At 39.0% G+C, this 18,725-nt stretch overlaps 1 protein-coding gene across 9 annotated transcripts in view; it reads right to left on the minus strand.

The window, feature by feature from the left end:
- The window catches only part of mub (poly(rC)-binding protein mub), a 43,462-nt gene that overhangs the window by 23,551 nt on the left and 1,186 nt on the right, over positions 1 to 18,725 (minus strand). For 4 of the 9 annotated variants that reach the window (XM_071587861.1, XM_071587860.1, XM_071587859.1 and 1 more), the window contains exons 1-2: positions 11,386 to 11,517; positions 10,788 to 11,139 (exon numbers count right to left, since the gene is read on the minus strand). In XM_071587861.1, coding sequence (XP_071443962.1) covers positions 10,788 to 10,922 — 135 coding nt within the window. In that variant the 5' untranslated portion in view covers positions 10,923 to 11,139; positions 11,386 to 11,517. Of the gene's footprint in view, positions 1 to 10,787; positions 11,140 to 11,264; positions 11,289 to 11,385; positions 11,534 to 14,773; positions 15,025 to 15,579; positions 15,762 to 18,725 lie in introns of those variants that run through there. The other 5 variants (XM_071587857.1, XM_071587854.1, XM_071587855.1 and 2 more) reach the window with 5 other exon arrangements.

The following is an 18,725-nucleotide window of genomic DNA, read 5'->3' on the forward strand; positions in this document are numbered from 1 at the left end:
ATTCCCAGATATAGTCATATTTAATCTCCAAATCAACACCTTTGAATCATTTACTCAATAAAGAGAAATTATATAAAAAACTGTTTAACATAGATTCAATAGAGTAGATTTTTAGAGGACAGTAATTTCTAAACGCATATATTTACATAATCTCCTCCATTCATTTCTATATGCATGTTTAAGGAAATACTCATTTGTTAATTCTTTGAATTTAGTTAAGTAAAATTATTTCTTTTAGCACACTATCTGAATAATTCACACAGTAATGATACATAAATGATATAAAAAGGGCATTTTGACTCAGATGCACAGAAATATTTATGCATATAGTGAAAGTTAAAACCAATTTCTTGGTTGAATAAGTGCACTCGTTTTTTGTATATTCCTTAGACTAGTCCCCTGATGTTAGTTTGGCATTCTTTCACAGTTTTGAATTAATTTTTGTTATCTACCAGTTAGTATAACGTTTGATACCTACACATTTAGTGAACATAACTTTATTGAATTTTACAACTATTTATTGTCAATGACCCTAATAACATACAGATAGAAAAAAATGTCCAGAAATGACCATTAGGTATAATTAACTAGCGATGCCTCCATGTTTCCTAATTAATTTTATCAGGTAAGGCGTTAATTCATATTATAAGATCAATTCATTTTTATATCATTTCACCTTTACTCTAGATACCATTCACCTACCATAACTACACTGAAGCGATACCTAAGTATGAAATGGCATTCATAGTTAATTTTTTAAATAAAACTTACCCATTAATGATACAGATTTTTAAAGTATGAATGGCATAAGGAAAAATATTAGGAGAAAATTGCTCTCATTAATTAATGCAATTGAGATTACTTCATGACGGGGCGGCAATTTAATTAGCAGTTAAATGAATAATTTAAGAAACATCAACTTTACACAAAAGACTATATTGCATCCCTGTGGGCCTTCCTTCAAGATGTATTCTTCATTGGAAATGTTAGCAAACACTGAGCTTCCTGTTTGACTAGAAGTGAAAATCTGGCAGAAACAGTATGGTTTCCATTGAACCTAAGCTCATGAAGGCAACTCAATCAATAAAAATTGCATTTGAATTCATTTTATCAGTGATTTTTTTCCGGCCATGAGCTCATATTAACACACATATTAACACTTTTGGATCAAAGAAGACGTTTAATCAAGTTCAATCAAAAAGTTATGCCTTGTTAGCTCAATTACTTAAAAAATTAGCGATGGAAAACCATTCCAGTTCTCTTAAGTATTGTCAGATATTTTGTGCCTTCAAGGATCCCTTGAACTTCACAGGCTTGCTCACTAGCCTCATTTCATCTATGGAAGATTCAATTTCATATTTTTTGTCATCATAAACCCATGACTAACGCTATTTTCAAAAGTAGTACCAAAGTTGAAGGATCTTTCACACTAAGCAGAGGACATTCAAGAGTGATTGTACATAGTTTACTGGGGGATTCCAGCAAAATATTTATTTTCCAAAAATGTATGACTAATCCTCCTCAAAACCTTAAAAAAAAACTACATGCTCGGCTGACTTCTAATGACAGGAATTAGCATTACATCAAATTCAAGACTCCAACAAATAAAACTACATACTAATCATGTAGTCCCACATTTTCATGAGCATATTCATTTGACATCTAATGTGGTTTACTTAAAGGATACAGGTTAGTTTAAAATTTTTATATGAATTGACAATTGTTCTTCTTCTACAAAAATCTATGCACTCCGTTAGTAGTCTCTATATACAATGGGTTTCCATTTTTCATCATTACTATGCTTTACCTACTTTCATTAACACTGCATATGAAGAGAAAACTGAAGTTTTTAGCATTTTTAAAACATGCACGGCATTGAAATCAATAAATTCTTCACGCCACTTACAATAGCTACTAAACACAATAAACATACTTGTTACATTGAAGTCAATGAATAATGATTATTTTTAAGTTCCACATAGAAAATATTTCCAATGAAAAGCTATCTAAATTGCTAATAAAGGGACATATGAGCTGATATATAGTATGTAAGCCCAAATTTTATACACTTTTAAGAGCTAATTGATTTGTTAATTTTTCTTTCACAAATTTTGAACAATCCTTAAAGACTGGTCTTTTTCAAATTATCACCACAAAGCTTGTGCACAGTATAATCTGCACTCAAGAGAATGTGAATGAAAATTCAAATACACATATTTCAAAATGTTTACATTTATTACTCTGAATATCAGTATGTTGGGAATTACGGTAACTTAAACTTTACAAAGGTTTTAATGACTAATTGCTTAAATGTGATTGAAGTTTCAAAGTTGAACTATTAATATGATAATATTTAATATGTACTTAGAAAAATCTGTAAGCACCCAACATCAAGAGCTTGACAAATAGGTTTTGCCACAATTTATAGTAAACGACTTCCTGTAAATGTAAGTGGTACATATTCACCCAGTAAATACTAAGAAAAGCAAAAATATTTAAGAAATATTTCCATGGATATAAAAATGATTGATCCCATCACCAATTCCTAATATGTGGCCGCTCCCTAATATCAAAAAGAATCTCGCTATTCACTCACCATGAATTTCTAAAAATAAAGAGTACCAAATAATTTTTCAGAGTATTGAACATTCAAAACTAAATGAATGGCAATTTGTATCTAAGCATAACCAGTTTAATTACAATTGGAAGGAAGTTCAACACAGCATTAGGGTCGAAATACACATAATTAATGCCATCACAGACATTTTTAGCTCAAAACAAAATTTAAGCATAACTAAGTTTTCATTCTTTAACACATTAAAATGCTTCATTAAACTAAGTTTATGACTTATTACTTCGTTTCCATTGCAAATTTCAAAATATCAGCATGCTTTAACATTAACTTTATAAAATTACCAAGCAATCATTTCCTGAGTAAATTTACACAAAATAAACTTAAAATCAATTAATACATTTAATAAACTACAAATAATAGTGTTAATGCATTTCAGTTTTTAATGGTGAGGGATTCATGATTATATTGCCATGTACACAAATATAAGTCAAACCTAAATTAACTTCAAATTTCAACACAAGCATTGTGATCACAATATTAAAAAGCACGCCCAATAAAATAAACAATATGAGACATTTGTCACTCATTATCACTTTTCCCTTACATTATTACCCACACAAATTTGACCTTCACTCTATTTAAATACTTTGAACCGGGGTACGACTGTGCAAACATAATTCAACGAAGCATTTTTCACCTATATGATAAGTAGGCCTCCCACACTAACTGAAGTTTACCCAGATTACTGAAACTAATCCTACTCTTGCTGACTATACACAAATATTTTTTTTTACAATTACAAGCTTTTCTAAAAATTTTTATATTGTAAATTCAGTAAAAGTCATCACCAGACTTAGCACAAAAAAGAATGAATAAAATATTCATTGATACAGATATTCAAATTACAAGTGTATCTGCTGGAATTTAATTGCTGCAAAGATATAAACTTATAAGCAAATAATTAACTATATGGATTACTACCATGGGACCATGCAGGAAAACCATTGAATTTTAACCAACTCCTTTTTTGTCAAAATTTACATAGATTTCACGAATTGTATCCACCTACCTACATATAAAAATATTAGATGGCTACAGCACTTAGTCTCTACCCAAAAGTGTACAATTTGTTGAAGTCTTTGTTAAAGTTTGGTAAAAATAATTTATTCCCATTTCCTGTTTGAATTTGGCAAAAGAAAGTGCGTCTGTCATTTGTCATTGTTTATTATTATAGTAGAAACAGCGAATAAATAGCCGAAAATTACCGGACACATTCAACAGTATCAAGGTTTCAAGAATTGAAGAATAATTTTAAGGTATTTTAACCAAAACGATATCGTAAGCATCACATTAAGGTTGGTTCCCCAGGGTCTTCCTATGCGTATTCTTTCGATTCCACGGAACTAACCCGGGAACCAACATGAGAATGTTTTTCTCGACTACCCAGGAATGCGAATATTCGAGTATAATTTTTGACAACTGTTTTCACTTATATGCAAAAGGGCAGAACCTGTGTTTCACAGAAGTACTTTCACCCCCAGCACGTTCCGATCGAACCACTCAATACCTGTAGACTTGTCCGATCAGCGAAAAAACGTCAATATCAACCTGGTGTACACCCGTGTAAAAACCAAGAGGTGGACACTGCCGATACTTCGCCAGGCTGAAATTAGCATGCGGCTTGCCCGTTAAATAAAAATGATAGTGAAAGAGAAGATTAATAATGAAATCGTCTCTTGAAAACTTAAGATTATCGAAATCGCCGAGCTTTCAAAAAATAAAATCGCAGATTTCAGATCAGCACTAGACCGCGTACGAGTTTAAATCCTAATTTAACTAGGTAAAAAATCTTTTCCGAAAAATATTCAATTCCGTGAGGGGAACTGGAAGGAATCTGAACGGTCAAATTCATCACTTCCCATTCCTATGACATCGCGACCATAATACGAGCGAAAACCACGCTCGATACCATCGACCATGACGTCATTAGCTTTCGGTCCACTTCGAACGAGTCGACACCGTGTGCTCTAAGGTAACGCATCGGCCTAGGGATACGGGCTTACGTGAACAGCGAGCAGCGAGCGAATAAAAACAGTATGTCATTCAATGTAATTTCATTTAATAAAACAACAGAATAATAACTATCGACATTAATTTTTTTCTCTTCAGATAAGGATAAAATGTGGAATAATCAAGTTTACAATAATGGCCGAGCATATTCCCAGTAATTTACTCGGAAATTATGTCTTCTGATATTCACTCTGGGTATTCTACCGAATAAGATACGTTTGGCATGGTCCCTAAAGCGTATCATCTACGTATCACGAAAGCTTCCTTATATTTGCCCCAGACTATTTTCTTCGTCTCTTCCCAACTTTTACAAGCCTTCATTTTCGAATAAAGCTTTCTCTTCCTCCTTCCTACGTAATTTCAACAAAAAAATATGATCATAAGTTTCCATACGCGAATATGTTACATTTCATCGGTACAGAATGGGAGATGCTTCACTTGGATAAGTCTAACGACGAATATGCTCATTTTCAGGTACGTAATAAATATTGTGAGTTGTAAAATAAATAAATATAGTGATGAATAAAACATAATTCTAAATAGCGAGATGAATTAAGTGATTACAAGACCTTAGGCTTCGTCGTTTGCAAGATTACGAAAAAACTGGTTTTCATGTTCAAGTCCCGCGATTAACAACTGATTTTCTCTTCCAAATCTAAAGCAAAGTAATACCACTTACAATCGTATTGCACCTGTGTCATTATCAGTGGTTCCAACCACTTGCATACAGCTGGGAACTCCTTATTTTGCAAGGGTGTGTCAAAATTTCTACCTTTTTCACATTTGCCGCGGTAAAATAAAAGTATTTTTATGAGAACCATACAACGGACTTCATGCCTGAAAGTAAAACTCGATTTTAACCCTTCATAGCTATTGAAGGTGAAAAAATAATACAAGCGCGTTTTTGATAAGTTTTAATTCCCACTTAGCGTAAGTCGACGATAATAAACCTAACAAGTATAAGTTTAGCTGCAAAAGGACCAATTATGGCGAAAAAATGAGCAGATTGCAGAAATAACAGACCGCTTCCTCATACAATTAAAAGAAACTGGTTAAATTTTAGGGAGTCGTTCTATATTGTAGAAATAGATAATTAAATTTCGGTAATTTTCCACACGGTTTTATCACCGGGTGCAATAGTTGACTGGCATTAGCAAGGTACAAATGTGTGTGTTAAATTACTACATATGATAAGTTCTATTGAGAAATAAAAATATTTCACAGCGCAAATATCATTCACCTTCACCAGGACTCGAACCCGGGAAAGCCTAAACCAATTAAGTTACCAAGGCGTCCTCTTAGAACGTGAATATCTAGGGGCTCTGAAGGATCGATAACGAAATTCCCCAAAACAGGAAGTTGCGACGGACATATGAACATTACGTTACGACTCCGATTTTTCAACAATACTATCAAGACAACACGTCACTGGCTTACCAAAATATAATTCGGAAGAAGTTGAGCACTAAAGCGACGCAGGAGCGGGGGACTTGGCACCACCGTTACCTAACGCGCCAACAAATGAAGATCCGTATCTACCCATCTTCCAGCTAAATCTAAATCTCATACACGATTTTTTTGGCATAGGAGAATCCCAATAGACACCCGCGAGTTGGAAAATATTGTTAGACCATATTCACACGGAAACGAGCAGCAAGAAAAGGACCACTGTCACACGAAGACGAGCTGAAAGAAAATTTTGTCGCAAATTTTCAACTAACCAAATATAGCAACACGTCCTGATATCTATCTATCCTGAGACCTATTATTGACAAGTGAATACGCGGGAGGTTGGTAACTTTCAATATCCTCTGCCGTACGCATACACTTGAAGTTTGGTATGGTGTAGTAGCTATGAATGTCAACGCAAAGTTAAATTCAGAAGATCAGCTGACCACGACTTTGGGTAGAAGTTAGGAGGATTTAAGATTCACGTACATATTGGTACAACAGGATGTGTTGATTTGCTTGGATTAAAGGTTTAAGGGGATATTCTTTTCGGAAAAAAATCATGAGACGCACTCGTCACGTCATTATCCAACTGTATTTGCATCAGTATCATCTATTTCAATCCTGAGCTTGGTTCGCTACAGTCCTCCATTATTAAATTGTCCTGAATACTTATCCCTTGGTCTTCCTCACGGGATCTTCTATTATGTTTTCAATTTCAATTCTGGCTAATCCACTGCGCCACAAGGTGAGTCCAACTCGTCTAGTTCTTCTTTGCCGAAGAGTTCTCCAAGTGACCCTTTCCTCTTCTGCTCATATATAGTACATGTACTTCCTCGTTCCTCGCTTGGAATTTAATCTGCAGCATTCTTCTCCAGCACCATGTTTCAAAGGTTTAGATTCTCACTGGTCCACTTTTTTAATGTTCCACGTCGCTGATCTGTAGAACTCCCTACTCCATACGAATGCTTTGGCGTACTCATTCCGTGTTTGTAAAATCCGGTTCTTTGAACATAGCAGCCACCTCCTCTTCAAAAACGCGTCCTTAGGCTGAGCTATTCTTTGCTGGATGTCGATCTAACTTCTTCCATCACAAAAGTTACTGCTGCCCAGATGGATTCCAACTTCTCCTGTTTAACTCCTCGAATTGCGATTTTTGCCTTCAGATTTTCCCTTTCATACAAGGATTTTAATTTTCTTCTTGCTGATACTCATGTTATATTCCTTAATTTCTTAGTCCACAGCAGTCAGAGTTGCTAGCAGGCCCCCTCGCGTTCGCAGATGACATTCGCGTTGAGATGTCATCTGCGAACCGGAGAACTATCAATTCCTTGGCCATTCACCTTGACGCCTACCGATTTTTATTTGCATGCTTGTTATGATCTGGTCCTTGTAGAGGTGAAGGTTGATTCCTCTACGTGTTGCAGTTCATTCCAAAAGCTTTCGGCATCTTGAACATCTTGTTCTATTTTACTGGCTAAGGCCTTCGAGTCAAATAATGTCGCCCATAATGTCGATTAGTTGCTGTGAGGCTTTATTCTTTCCTTTTAATTTTCAGCTACCTCTCTAAATAAGCATTTTCGATTCGTGCGACATCAGGCTCAATAATATTCTTCGCATTTATCTGTTATTGGTTTCTACGTTATTGCAATCATCACTCTCTTTTCAACGTTCTCTTCTAATTTTCCACTCAATTTTTGATCGTTCCCAAGAGGATATCATTTTCTTTGACACCTTACGTCTTGATTAATTATCCGTATATTTTGTCAGCCCCTAATGCCTTATTTTTCAGGTCTTTAAAGGATGTGTCTGTCTAATTTGCTTCTCAGTATTTCTGGGCCCAATCCGTCTTCTTCCGTCAAGATTCCTTCAATTGAGTAATTTTCAAATGGTTTAGTACATAGCTTTAGTACTTCAATGTATTCCTTCCATCTCTTCACAATGTCTTCATCTTCTATCAGTATATTTCCATGAACATCTCGGAAATTGGGGGATTTTGTTTTTCTTTCTCCGAATTCTCTTTCCAAAATTTATAAGCAGCTTTGATATCTGCATAAAAACCGGAAGAACTGCGTCAGCGGTTTTCGCGATTTGTTTATAATTTCCGGACCAAAAAGTCCATTCCACATAAACAATACATGCATGCATTGAATTCGGTATTATTAATCTGTTCTGGATCGGTAATCCAAATAGGCTTTCAAAATAGATTCACAAGAACTATTATGTAAAACCCTCTTTAAACAACGGTATTTTGTACAAATACAAAGACAAGCGCCACCTTCACTATGTCTTAAATGGTGAACTATGATTGCCTTAAAATTAATACTGTTTTGATTATTGATTTCAATGATCAATTGATGAATGGTCATAGGTTTAAACATAGATCTACTAGACCACAAAACATATGTTAATTAAAAATTGGCAGGTTTTAAAAATAACTTCGCCTAGATAAATGGTCCCATCCGTTTAACAATAGTTTCAAAATTCTCACTGAATGAAGCAATGGTGCATTTAAAGTACCCGTTTCCGCAACTGCTGTACCATAAGTACAGCCCACGCTGGACAATAGACCTAGAATAGTTTGAAAAATTATAAGGAGCAGGAACGCATTATACAATAACCAATATATTTACTGCTTATTTACATGCAATCATGTTAAGAATCTTGCCTACCTCGCCTTTTATAGCCCACATTCAAGTGCGCCCGTTTTACAACAATAAATGCCCTAGGCATACGAGCATATACCACCAACCATTTCTCTTATGCTTATACTTTGACGAAATTATTCCGAAATTTGACCGCAACATAACAATAGTTTAATTTGTTGATTGAATAATAATATGTTCCCACGTACCCAGGGGAAATTCCGAAATTCTAGACCTAAGAGAATCCCGAGTATCCCGTTAAAACATTCCCACCCAGAGGTGAACTTAAGGGTAACCGGTTAAGTTTTTGATCGTAAATACGCTGGCACAAATATAAGCGTAGTGGGACGAAAATAGAAGTAGGAAAACAGCTAGTGAAAAATGTATAACAATCATGGAGTTAAATTGGAAAAATATTCCCAAGTCACCAATTCCAATCATACATACTACGCTTTTAACGGCTATATTACGTAATCATTCAGAAATACTAGGCGAGACCACATTCTTCCGTGAAATTCTATAAACAGAATAGATTAGACATAGCAAGAACTTCAGTTCCTCCCCCGTAAATCCTACACTGTGCGTAATAAGATTAGCACCTAAAATGCTTCCCGAAGAAAAGTCGCATTAGTACGGTTGTCCCCGTCTGCATGGGAAGCCTACCGATGGAAACCCACAGGAGGAATAAGTTACCCATTTAAATGCTCGAATACAGAACCAGGGCTACGCAGCCAAAAGCCACCAAAGTTATTCAATATCGATGATTCCCACAAAATCAGAACCAACAAAAAAATGTCTTTCTTCTAGTACTAAAAAACCTAAATTATGCTTACAATTAGTACAATTAAATTAGATCGAGCAGGTTCAAATTATTTGCTATTACTGGATGAGAGAAGTATAAACACTAAATATTACACACCCTTAAATAATGATAGCCAAAAGGGCTGGTTTAATGTAACTGTTAGTCCCTCCGACGAGGAAGAGAACACAGTGCTCCCTTCTGGCACACAGTGCTCCCTTCTGGCAAGACACATCTTTCTTATTTCACGAAAATAATGATTGGTAAAATGTGATTCCACAAAACGTACGGTTATTTTAAGGGTAATGGTATGGCGTTACAGGGGCTTCAAAATAATCACAGGCAGTAATCTTTTACCCAAAAATGTGTACACTAACTGGTTTAGACAAAAACGGGAATACAAAAGGAATAGTTATTGTTCTAGAGTTGAAATGTTCATTTTTGCCCTCCTGGAAGTAATACCCGTCGCAATGCATTCTCATAGCAATATACTCGGATCGAGGAATTAATTTACATGGGCAAAATATAAACGACTGAAATAAAAACAACACACTACACTTTTAAATGACGCACTAAACAATGAAGGAGAAATGATTTCCCAATAACTTATGCAGCCGAGACTTTAAATAGATATTGTGCATGAATACGCGCATTGCTATTTTCAAGTCAAGTTTTAATATCCCTAAATAATCACTTAACGAGAAGGCGCACAATAATTCGAAAATGAAAAATTGTTCATAGGATACTTCATGGGGGTTCGGTACACACTGCGAAATACATTAAATTGGTCACTTTAATTATTAACTAAACAGAAGTGCTGGTAACAAATGTCACTTAACTGAAAGGAACACACTCAACCTGAAGCTAGTATAACCTTAAATCAACAAACAACGTACATTAAAGAAAGACGCGTTAACTGTTGAAAATTCTTCCAATTCAATCGCACCGAACAAGTAAAATACTCTTGTGAATACTACTTTTACATTGATCGAAGCGAAAAATAAAAAATAAAAATTATGCACGATCAAACAATGCAAATAACTCTCGAAGCCAACATCCGCCAATAACATAAGCACGAGCCTACATAATTCGAACGGGAACAAACAAGGCAAAGTGGGAATCACGCATGCACCTGTTAATCCTAAAAGGCTTTCGTGCCTCTTTCTAGTAGCATGGCATCCTGGCTTAATAACTCATGCCGGCCGCAAAACTGTTGACTCGGGTCCCTAAAGCGACTTCTGCCACCTACCTTTCCCTGCATGATGAGCCGGATGGTGAGGGTGACTGTGGGGTCGTCATTGGGCAGAGGCTTGTCTATGGATGCCATTTCGGTGTCGCTTGAGCGTTGAGATTCCAGTTTCACTGAGTATGACCCAAGTGCCATACACTACGGCAGGGCGAATAAATGGAATCGGGGACCCGATTTACTCAGCGGGTGACGCGGGGGAGGACAGGGGAATGGTGCAGGGAAAGTGGAAAGGGTGGAAAGTAGTTGGTGCAGGCGTTTTGTTTCTTATGCAGACGTTGCTACTTAAGTTTCCAAGGGGAGCCGGGAACCAGGGCCTGGGGGGCGGTGGTGAACCAGGTCAAGTCAGGTCACTCTGTGGACAAAGAGAAGCAAGCAGATGTTGGTTAGGTAAGAGAAAAAGTTTTCGGGGAAAACAAATAAGGAATTAATGCGGAGGAAAACATGCGGGAAGGGTTACACTATGGAAATAATTCATACCTGAAAGGAGATTCGAACTTCATCCTGCTCTTACCATGTGCATGAGCAAAAATAAAGACTCCTTTAACAAAACTACGTCTAATTCAAACCACGAATAGCCCGAAACTATCCTCGCACTAACCTGATATTAGTACACGACGAGAATGCGAGGGTACATGTGGATGGGAGGAAGGTTGGTTGGACAAGGTGGGAGGTGGGCGTGAAACAACCGACCGGCTTCCACGGAGCTTGTTGGGACTGTGAGCTAGCAAGCACTCTCTCTCTCTCTTTCTCCCTGCCCCGTCCGGCCCCCCTTCCAATAGAGAGGGAGAGAGACAGTGACGAAGCCCTTCAAGATAACCGAGTTCCGGGGACACCGTTCAAGCAACGTATTACTTTCTGTCTGTCCGCATAATTCCATAACCCTATCTTCGAAAATAAAATCTATAAAAACCACCGCGAAAGCGAGCTAGATATACTTCCTGAAAATCATGCGCCAACAATTATTTCTTCTTGATAGAAAATGGTATGGTGGGGCAAATATACCTGTTAAGTTAATAATAATTGACTTACCGAACACAAAACTAAACACAGGCACGGTAACCACATTTCTTCATAATTTTCTACGCATATTTAATTATTATTCATCCACGAGACTACAGTGGAAGTGGACCGAAGTCCCAAAATCATTCAAACCACCGTTCATCCTTTATAACCTTTAAGCTCGTTAATTTCGTTTCGGAAGAGTACTCCCTTAAAGGTAAACATACCAGTTGTTTCCATCAGTTTCACATTTTTTTCTGTCGATATTTCCAGGCGGGTAAAAAAATACCAAAAATAAACTGCTATAAAAAGAAAAAAAGAAAATGCAAACATTATTTTTTTTCGCTGTTCCTTCAATTTTACGTACAGATCGCCCCAAAAATAAGAGAAAATACCGATTATTCGTAAGAATCGAACGAATTCCGTGCGAAGTCATTACAACCTAACAAGCAGCTTACGGTGCATAATCACGGCGATGCATAATCCACAAATCCCGCTCCATGGACCTCCCATTTTACTCTCACCCTTTTACTTCCAGCAGCCCACGCGCAGTTGCGCCGCATGACCCTAACACGGACAGATCAATATCACACGGCAGAATGAAAGTGTGGAAGTGAGGGCCTGCATTTTATGATAAAGATGCGAGAAGATCCTTCCAAGATCCATACTGAAGGATCCACAGACTAAAAGACACTACTCATATTTAAAAATCGTCAATTAATAAATACACGCAATAATTTGATAAATAAACGCAAAAAAACACAAAATAAAATCCATACAAGCTTTTTCAACCTGGATACGAACATACACTACGTCCCAGTGCATTAACTTAATTACAGCTCTACCTTTAAGCGACGGCGGTGAGGCTCTGGGAAGTAGAAAAACGAGGATCTAATAATGAAATATTCAATAGTTAAGACCATACATATGAAATTAAATGTTTTTGAATGCATGTGCTCTTAAAAAATGAAGCTCTGAAATGACATCGACTTGAACACAATTGTAAAAAAAATCGTCTGCGCGCCAGAGCAGCAGCAGCCATCATTATCGATCGCTTGTATTCGCCCCGACAGAAGCCGAGTTGCAATACAAAAGGCTGGTTTTCCTACAAAATGATCCCGATGACGCCTTCCCAGAATTCATGCGCCATACGTAAAACTGCAGAAAAGCAAGACTGCACTAGACGTGAGCTTAGAGAATACAAACCACAGCAGTGGCAAGATATGAAGACGAGGGCCACGAGGGGGTGGGGAAGGGGTCGATTACGATTAGACAGAGGGTACCAGAAGTAGGGCGAGTGAGAGGGTCTGAAGAGGTTCCAGAGTGGTGGAAGTAAAAGGAGAGGGGTGGGAGGAGATCCAGAAGAGGAGCCTAGCGGAAGCACGTCTTCCTTGCTAACTACCGCCTCACCCTTGAGGCATTGGCTGAGTCAGCCAGATTATGGGCAAGGAAGGTTTTCGAGTGGTCTTGTACTCCTCGCCTTTCAGCAGCTACCTTTCTATCCACGAAGTACCCACTCGATCAGTGTGGGATGGGGCGCAGAAAAGTCATGGATGGGGGAGGCTCCTTGCTTACTGAAAAGGGGTATCTAGGAGCTGGTCTGCAAAAATTTCCGCCGATATTCATGTAGCATCATCTCTGCCAGCGGAACTATTGTGAGATTTGGCGTAAATGCACTAACCTAACTCCAACCGATACTTATTCATTGCAAATACCGATTATGGCACATTTTTACGGGCCCGTTTCAACTAGTGCTCAAATATAAATGTGGAACAAAATAAGAAAACGAAGAAAATTGGTTGCTTTGGGCAAAAGAATAATATCATTACAAAGACGTGTAAAAAATATCATAAGTTTCTTACAGGAGCTTTCTCCTCCAAAATATAGCATGGCAACCATATCAGTCGTACTTCAAGACGGCTTCACGTTAAACATAAACTTGGTAAATTCATACGAAAAAGCAAAAGTCATTTATTCAAATTCTTCACTTAAAAATCCTTTTTAATAAGTTAAAAAGTCGGCAAAAAATAATACTGCCTAAAAACAACATGATAAGAGCTGGGCTGTGTGCGCATGGCGCTGAGCATATAATAGCGTCAAAGTTGCAAGGAGTGCATCATTGAAATGAACCACGAATCAGGTGCCAGTGAAAATGAGTCTGACGTAATAGAAAGAAGACGTGCTCCCATCGTCACGAAGACCGCCACCACCCCCTACAATCAATGAAATTCTCGTTGTCATGGCAACGAGCCTTCCCGTCACTCCGGGGGCAACAATCTCGCCGGCGTTGCCATGGATACCGCGCCAGGTGGATGCGGAGGAACACTTGACTGGGCGTGGGTAGGTAGATATTGTGAAGGGATGGACGTCAGACAGAGGGGACGGGAAGAAAGACGAGGGAGGCAACCGCTTACGGGCCCGCACAATTTTCCGGTCACAAACAAAATTCTTCATGTGTAAGTAATTAATTATTTATGTTCAATAGGATCTGGAATGTTCTAAATAAATATAACGCATGTGCCTCGGCTGATTAATTTATTTAGCGCATGACCGTTCCGCACCTAACTTACGTACATAAAGCTAACCATTTCAAATGTTTCACGGTTGAATGAACCTGCAAAAGCCTTTCGCCGCTGAATTATATTAGCACCACCTCAATGAACTTCACTACTATTAGCAACACAAAACCACTTCAAGCGAAATGAACGATCGTCGAAAAATCCTCTGACAACTTTCCTTTGAAGTTTCACTGTCATGTACCGAGAGCGATGAGCAAGGTTTTGCGAGTGTGTGGTACAGGTGCTGCGTTTCACACACTACAAAAACACACACGGCAAAGCACTTAAGTGAGTTTGGTGTTTCCATCACAGCATTAATCGCAATGCGCTCGACTTGAATGCACCAGTAGACTACACAAGACGGATTACACAAATTACTAGTAGACAGGTTGCGGCGGCCAATTACGGGACAATTTAAGGACCACAAACCTCGCGAAGTGGTCCAGCGTTCCCCTCTCATTCAGCAACCCGGCGTGAATGCAACTACGGAACGGCAACCGAAGACAGCTAGCATCTGTGCATCCAGCGCACGAACCCCCTCTCCTCCGCCTTTCAAAGCCGTCCTCCGCGTCCAATCTCGCACACGGCCGTGCAGAGAGGACCGAAAACTCCTCTCCACCCCCCCTTCAACAATTTCACACGAGCCTCGTAACTCCGGCACTTCTCCCCACCCGATCCGTATTGAGAGGGCACGGCGACCAAGACGACGGCGGCGGCGGCAGCAGCAGCTCTCCCTGCATGAATCAATAACGAGCGCGCGTCTCACTCTCCTCCACACCCGTGGCCCGTCCGTCCTGCTCTTTCCCTCCCTCCCGCTGCTCCCTCACTCTATCGCCGAGTCAGCCCCGACCCTCGCCACATGAGCCTCAAACACGCCCCCACCTGCCCACCACTCGACATCGCCTCCGGAAGCACAAGTGCTGTGTGCCCATCTTCGCAAAGTGAGGCGCCCGCCCATCTTAATAACAAAACCCCAGCACATTTCCATTGTGACGACGAAAACGTGCGCCAAAAAGGATAGGAAATTTGGAGGGGAAGGTAGTGTTTTATTATTTCCACCTTCCGCAACAGACGCAACACTTCGTGGTCAAAGCCACTTATTTTTTTTTAAATTCGCTTACCAAGATATTAAAGAAAAATATGCAGATACTTCGATTTGAGGACAAATAACTTGGCCGCCAAAACCACAGGGACACTACCGCGATGCAGCGCTCCGCCAAAAAAATTTACTTTACCTTTTCAGTTCTGGAATCAGCTCGAACAGGAGAGGAAAAAAGAATTCACATCCCACTTAATTCCGGCGAAGTTCCGCGCACACACAGCATGCGAAATCAGATCCACTACGAGACAGGATTGATAGAGAAATAAGGAGTGATAAGACACGAGAGAGAGTTCGACTAGGTGTGGAGGGGATAGCGGCGAAATGGCGAGGACGAGAGAGGGGGTAGCTACGGAGCATGCATTTGGTTGGCCGGAATATCGCTTTTTTTTAACCCCTTTTCAAACTGCAGGTAGGGAGAGAGGGCTTGGAGGTGCGTGGCTGCGGCGGGCCCGGGATCACCATCGCCACCTCGGCGGGTGCGTTCATCTAAAAATATCGCGCGACGTCGACAAACTGAGATGGCACACGGAAAAAAAGGAGCACGGAAGTCGAGGACATTTCCAGACGTATAAATTGAACGATCCCCGTTCTAAGCGATGCGACGCTAAACTCGTGGAAATGGAATGCCGACGCTGAGATGGCATACCAACCGTAATTCAAAAGATGCACTTGAAATGCTGCCTGTAATTTTATAGTGATCGCAATACGGGTATTCCTACCCTTCGCGAACATAAAATATTTACAGAAACAATAAGCATGGCTGTTTAACAGAAAAACTGGCGCGCAGATTTCCTGACTTGTGACATAAGGGAGCAGACCACAATGACATGCGACGGCTTATCAGATAAGACGTTCGACTGTCCTTACCTCACGGTTCAACGCTTTAAGTTGAATTTCTACTAATTCAAAGAACTGCGAGAAATGCCGCGACAGTTACTTTTAATGGAGTCGCCCGCTAATATATATTACAATGCTATGTCAACGTGTCTCAAGGCGACTGACTGTCAAATTGTTGCATTGTAATTGAATTTCTACATCTGACGAATGATTGCCGAATGGCACATCCATACGTTTTTCCTCAACCATTTCATTAAAGAAGAGCACACACGTCCATTACAGTTAAAACCTGAAACGTGTAGTCTTAAAACTGGAACGATGTCATATTGTTAGCCATTTTAAATTAAACTAATAAAGACCGTCACACGATTTGCGTTTGTCCAGTTCCGCCCTCGGGGCCAAATTCTTCCCGATCCCACCACAATGACAAGGAACTCTGGCCAGTTTCCACATAGACCTGCAGACATCTAAAATAACCCGGAGCAGCCTTGGCACATGCTTGATGGGACAAAGCGACGCTCTGATTCAAGATCCCCTCCTCCCAATGAGGGGAAATTAAAAGCGAGCAAGCACATCAATTAGAGCGTCAACAATTGCATATTTTAAACATTAGCCGTTAAAGACGCAACCAAACATGTCATTCCACGACAAACTGCAAATATTCTGCAGACGAATGTGGAAAGGAAATCGCAAAAGTTGCCACCGCGGCCAAACATCAGACGGAAACAAATTCCAAAAAAATACAACAAAGGAATCCAAAAAGGTAATTACTAGATGAAAATTAAAGTACAGCATGCAAACAATTCACTCCCGAGTTTAGATTGCAGCATTCCTTAGGAAGACATCGCCAATGCATCGGGCTATCTGGGGAGCATGCGAAATACCACTGGATGAGTGCCAACTTAGATATGCTCTTTTCCCGGACAACCCTGAGGATCTGTTTCGTTTAAAAATAACAAACGTTACAATCCATCCGATTTTGCAGAAACATCAGGGGGGAGTGAAACAATCGTAATAAATTTGTACACGGGCCAAGGAAAGGGACTTCCGGAAAGACTGTTTTGTTTTCTCCACAGTGGCGATGGACGTGAGCTAGTCTAGTCCTCTAAATTAAACAATAACAAGACGATTTTAAGGAATGTTTAGACCAAGAAGCTTCCGCAATGGTTTCCATTGATATCTTACACCGTGGGTTTCAATAACTGCATAACTTCCATTACGGAGGAAACAACAACGAACACAAGTAGCATACAGCGATAGAGGAATGAGCTCTGGGATAAACTGTCATTTATAGTAGCCAATATATTTCACGAAATTCGAAATTAACAATTAACTCAATACCAATCATTGCAAAAGATAAGTGGAACCGAGAAAATCTCAAATAGGAATTCCGTGCAAATTCAACGGAGTGGTAAAAATGTTTTCCACTTCATTAAGCAAATTTTGAAGACCACTGCGAACACTACCCGAGCATATTACGCTTCAAAATTATAAATCAGGATGATAAAACCTCCGTAGGTAAATTGGTTCGAAGACTTCCAAAGAAACCGCGGGAGATGCCGCAACAGTAACTTCTAGCGGAGTCATTAAGTTATGTGCATTTCAATGCAACAATTTCATATTATAAAAATCATTCGCCTTGACCGCAAGGCGAATGATTTTTACACCATGAAATTGTTGCATTGTTTGAAGACGGCAACCAGCGGTAATTCAATCATCAATATATCCCGATTAACCCAATCGTAAAATTACCACCCAGCAAATTCATTAAAATATCAAAAAACACTGACGTATATTGTCTTTAGTCCCAATTAAACATCCTACCAACATCTACGTGTGGCTATAAAATGCATTTCTCGGCAATCCATTGGATTAAAAATTGATTTAATGCGAGCCCTGTGAAATTTTGTTTCAACGGCAAGTTTCTAATTACATTAACGGATACGGCCATTAAACGCGTATTTAATTGGCAAGGAGTCAATGCCTTGAGATTGCTCAATGTTCCACCGCCTACGAGAATATTTTGTCCATTTTGGGTACCATTTGGCCCTCAAAGGGCAGTAACGTAATAAAGTATACAATTATAACTCAGGTCCATCCGAAAATCAAATTAGTCTACAACAAATTGCCATTCAATGTCTTCATAGCAAAATGCACCACACACCCTATTTACAATTTACAAATAATAATAGTCACCATATTAATGCTACGACACCGGAAATCCCTGACCACACTGATCACCCAACCACTAAAAAGGGTATCCGCTGTGAATAATAAAGTACTGCATTTAAAAGAGCATCATAACTACTTTAAAAAATTCAAAGGACACCCCAATTATTAAGTATAGATACGATAGGAACTACGCTTGTCCTCGATACACCCGACATGGTATGAGAAAAAGTTCACACCTAGAGTCATTCACATACTTACGTTTTCCTTCCG

This window comes from Hetaerina americana, unplaced genomic scaffold (assembly GCF_022747635.1).
Source record: "Hetaerina americana unplaced genomic scaffold, ioHetAmer1.1.p SCAF_3, whole genome shotgun sequence".
NCBI lineage: Eukaryota > Metazoa > Arthropoda > Insecta > Odonata > Calopterygidae > Hetaerina > Hetaerina americana.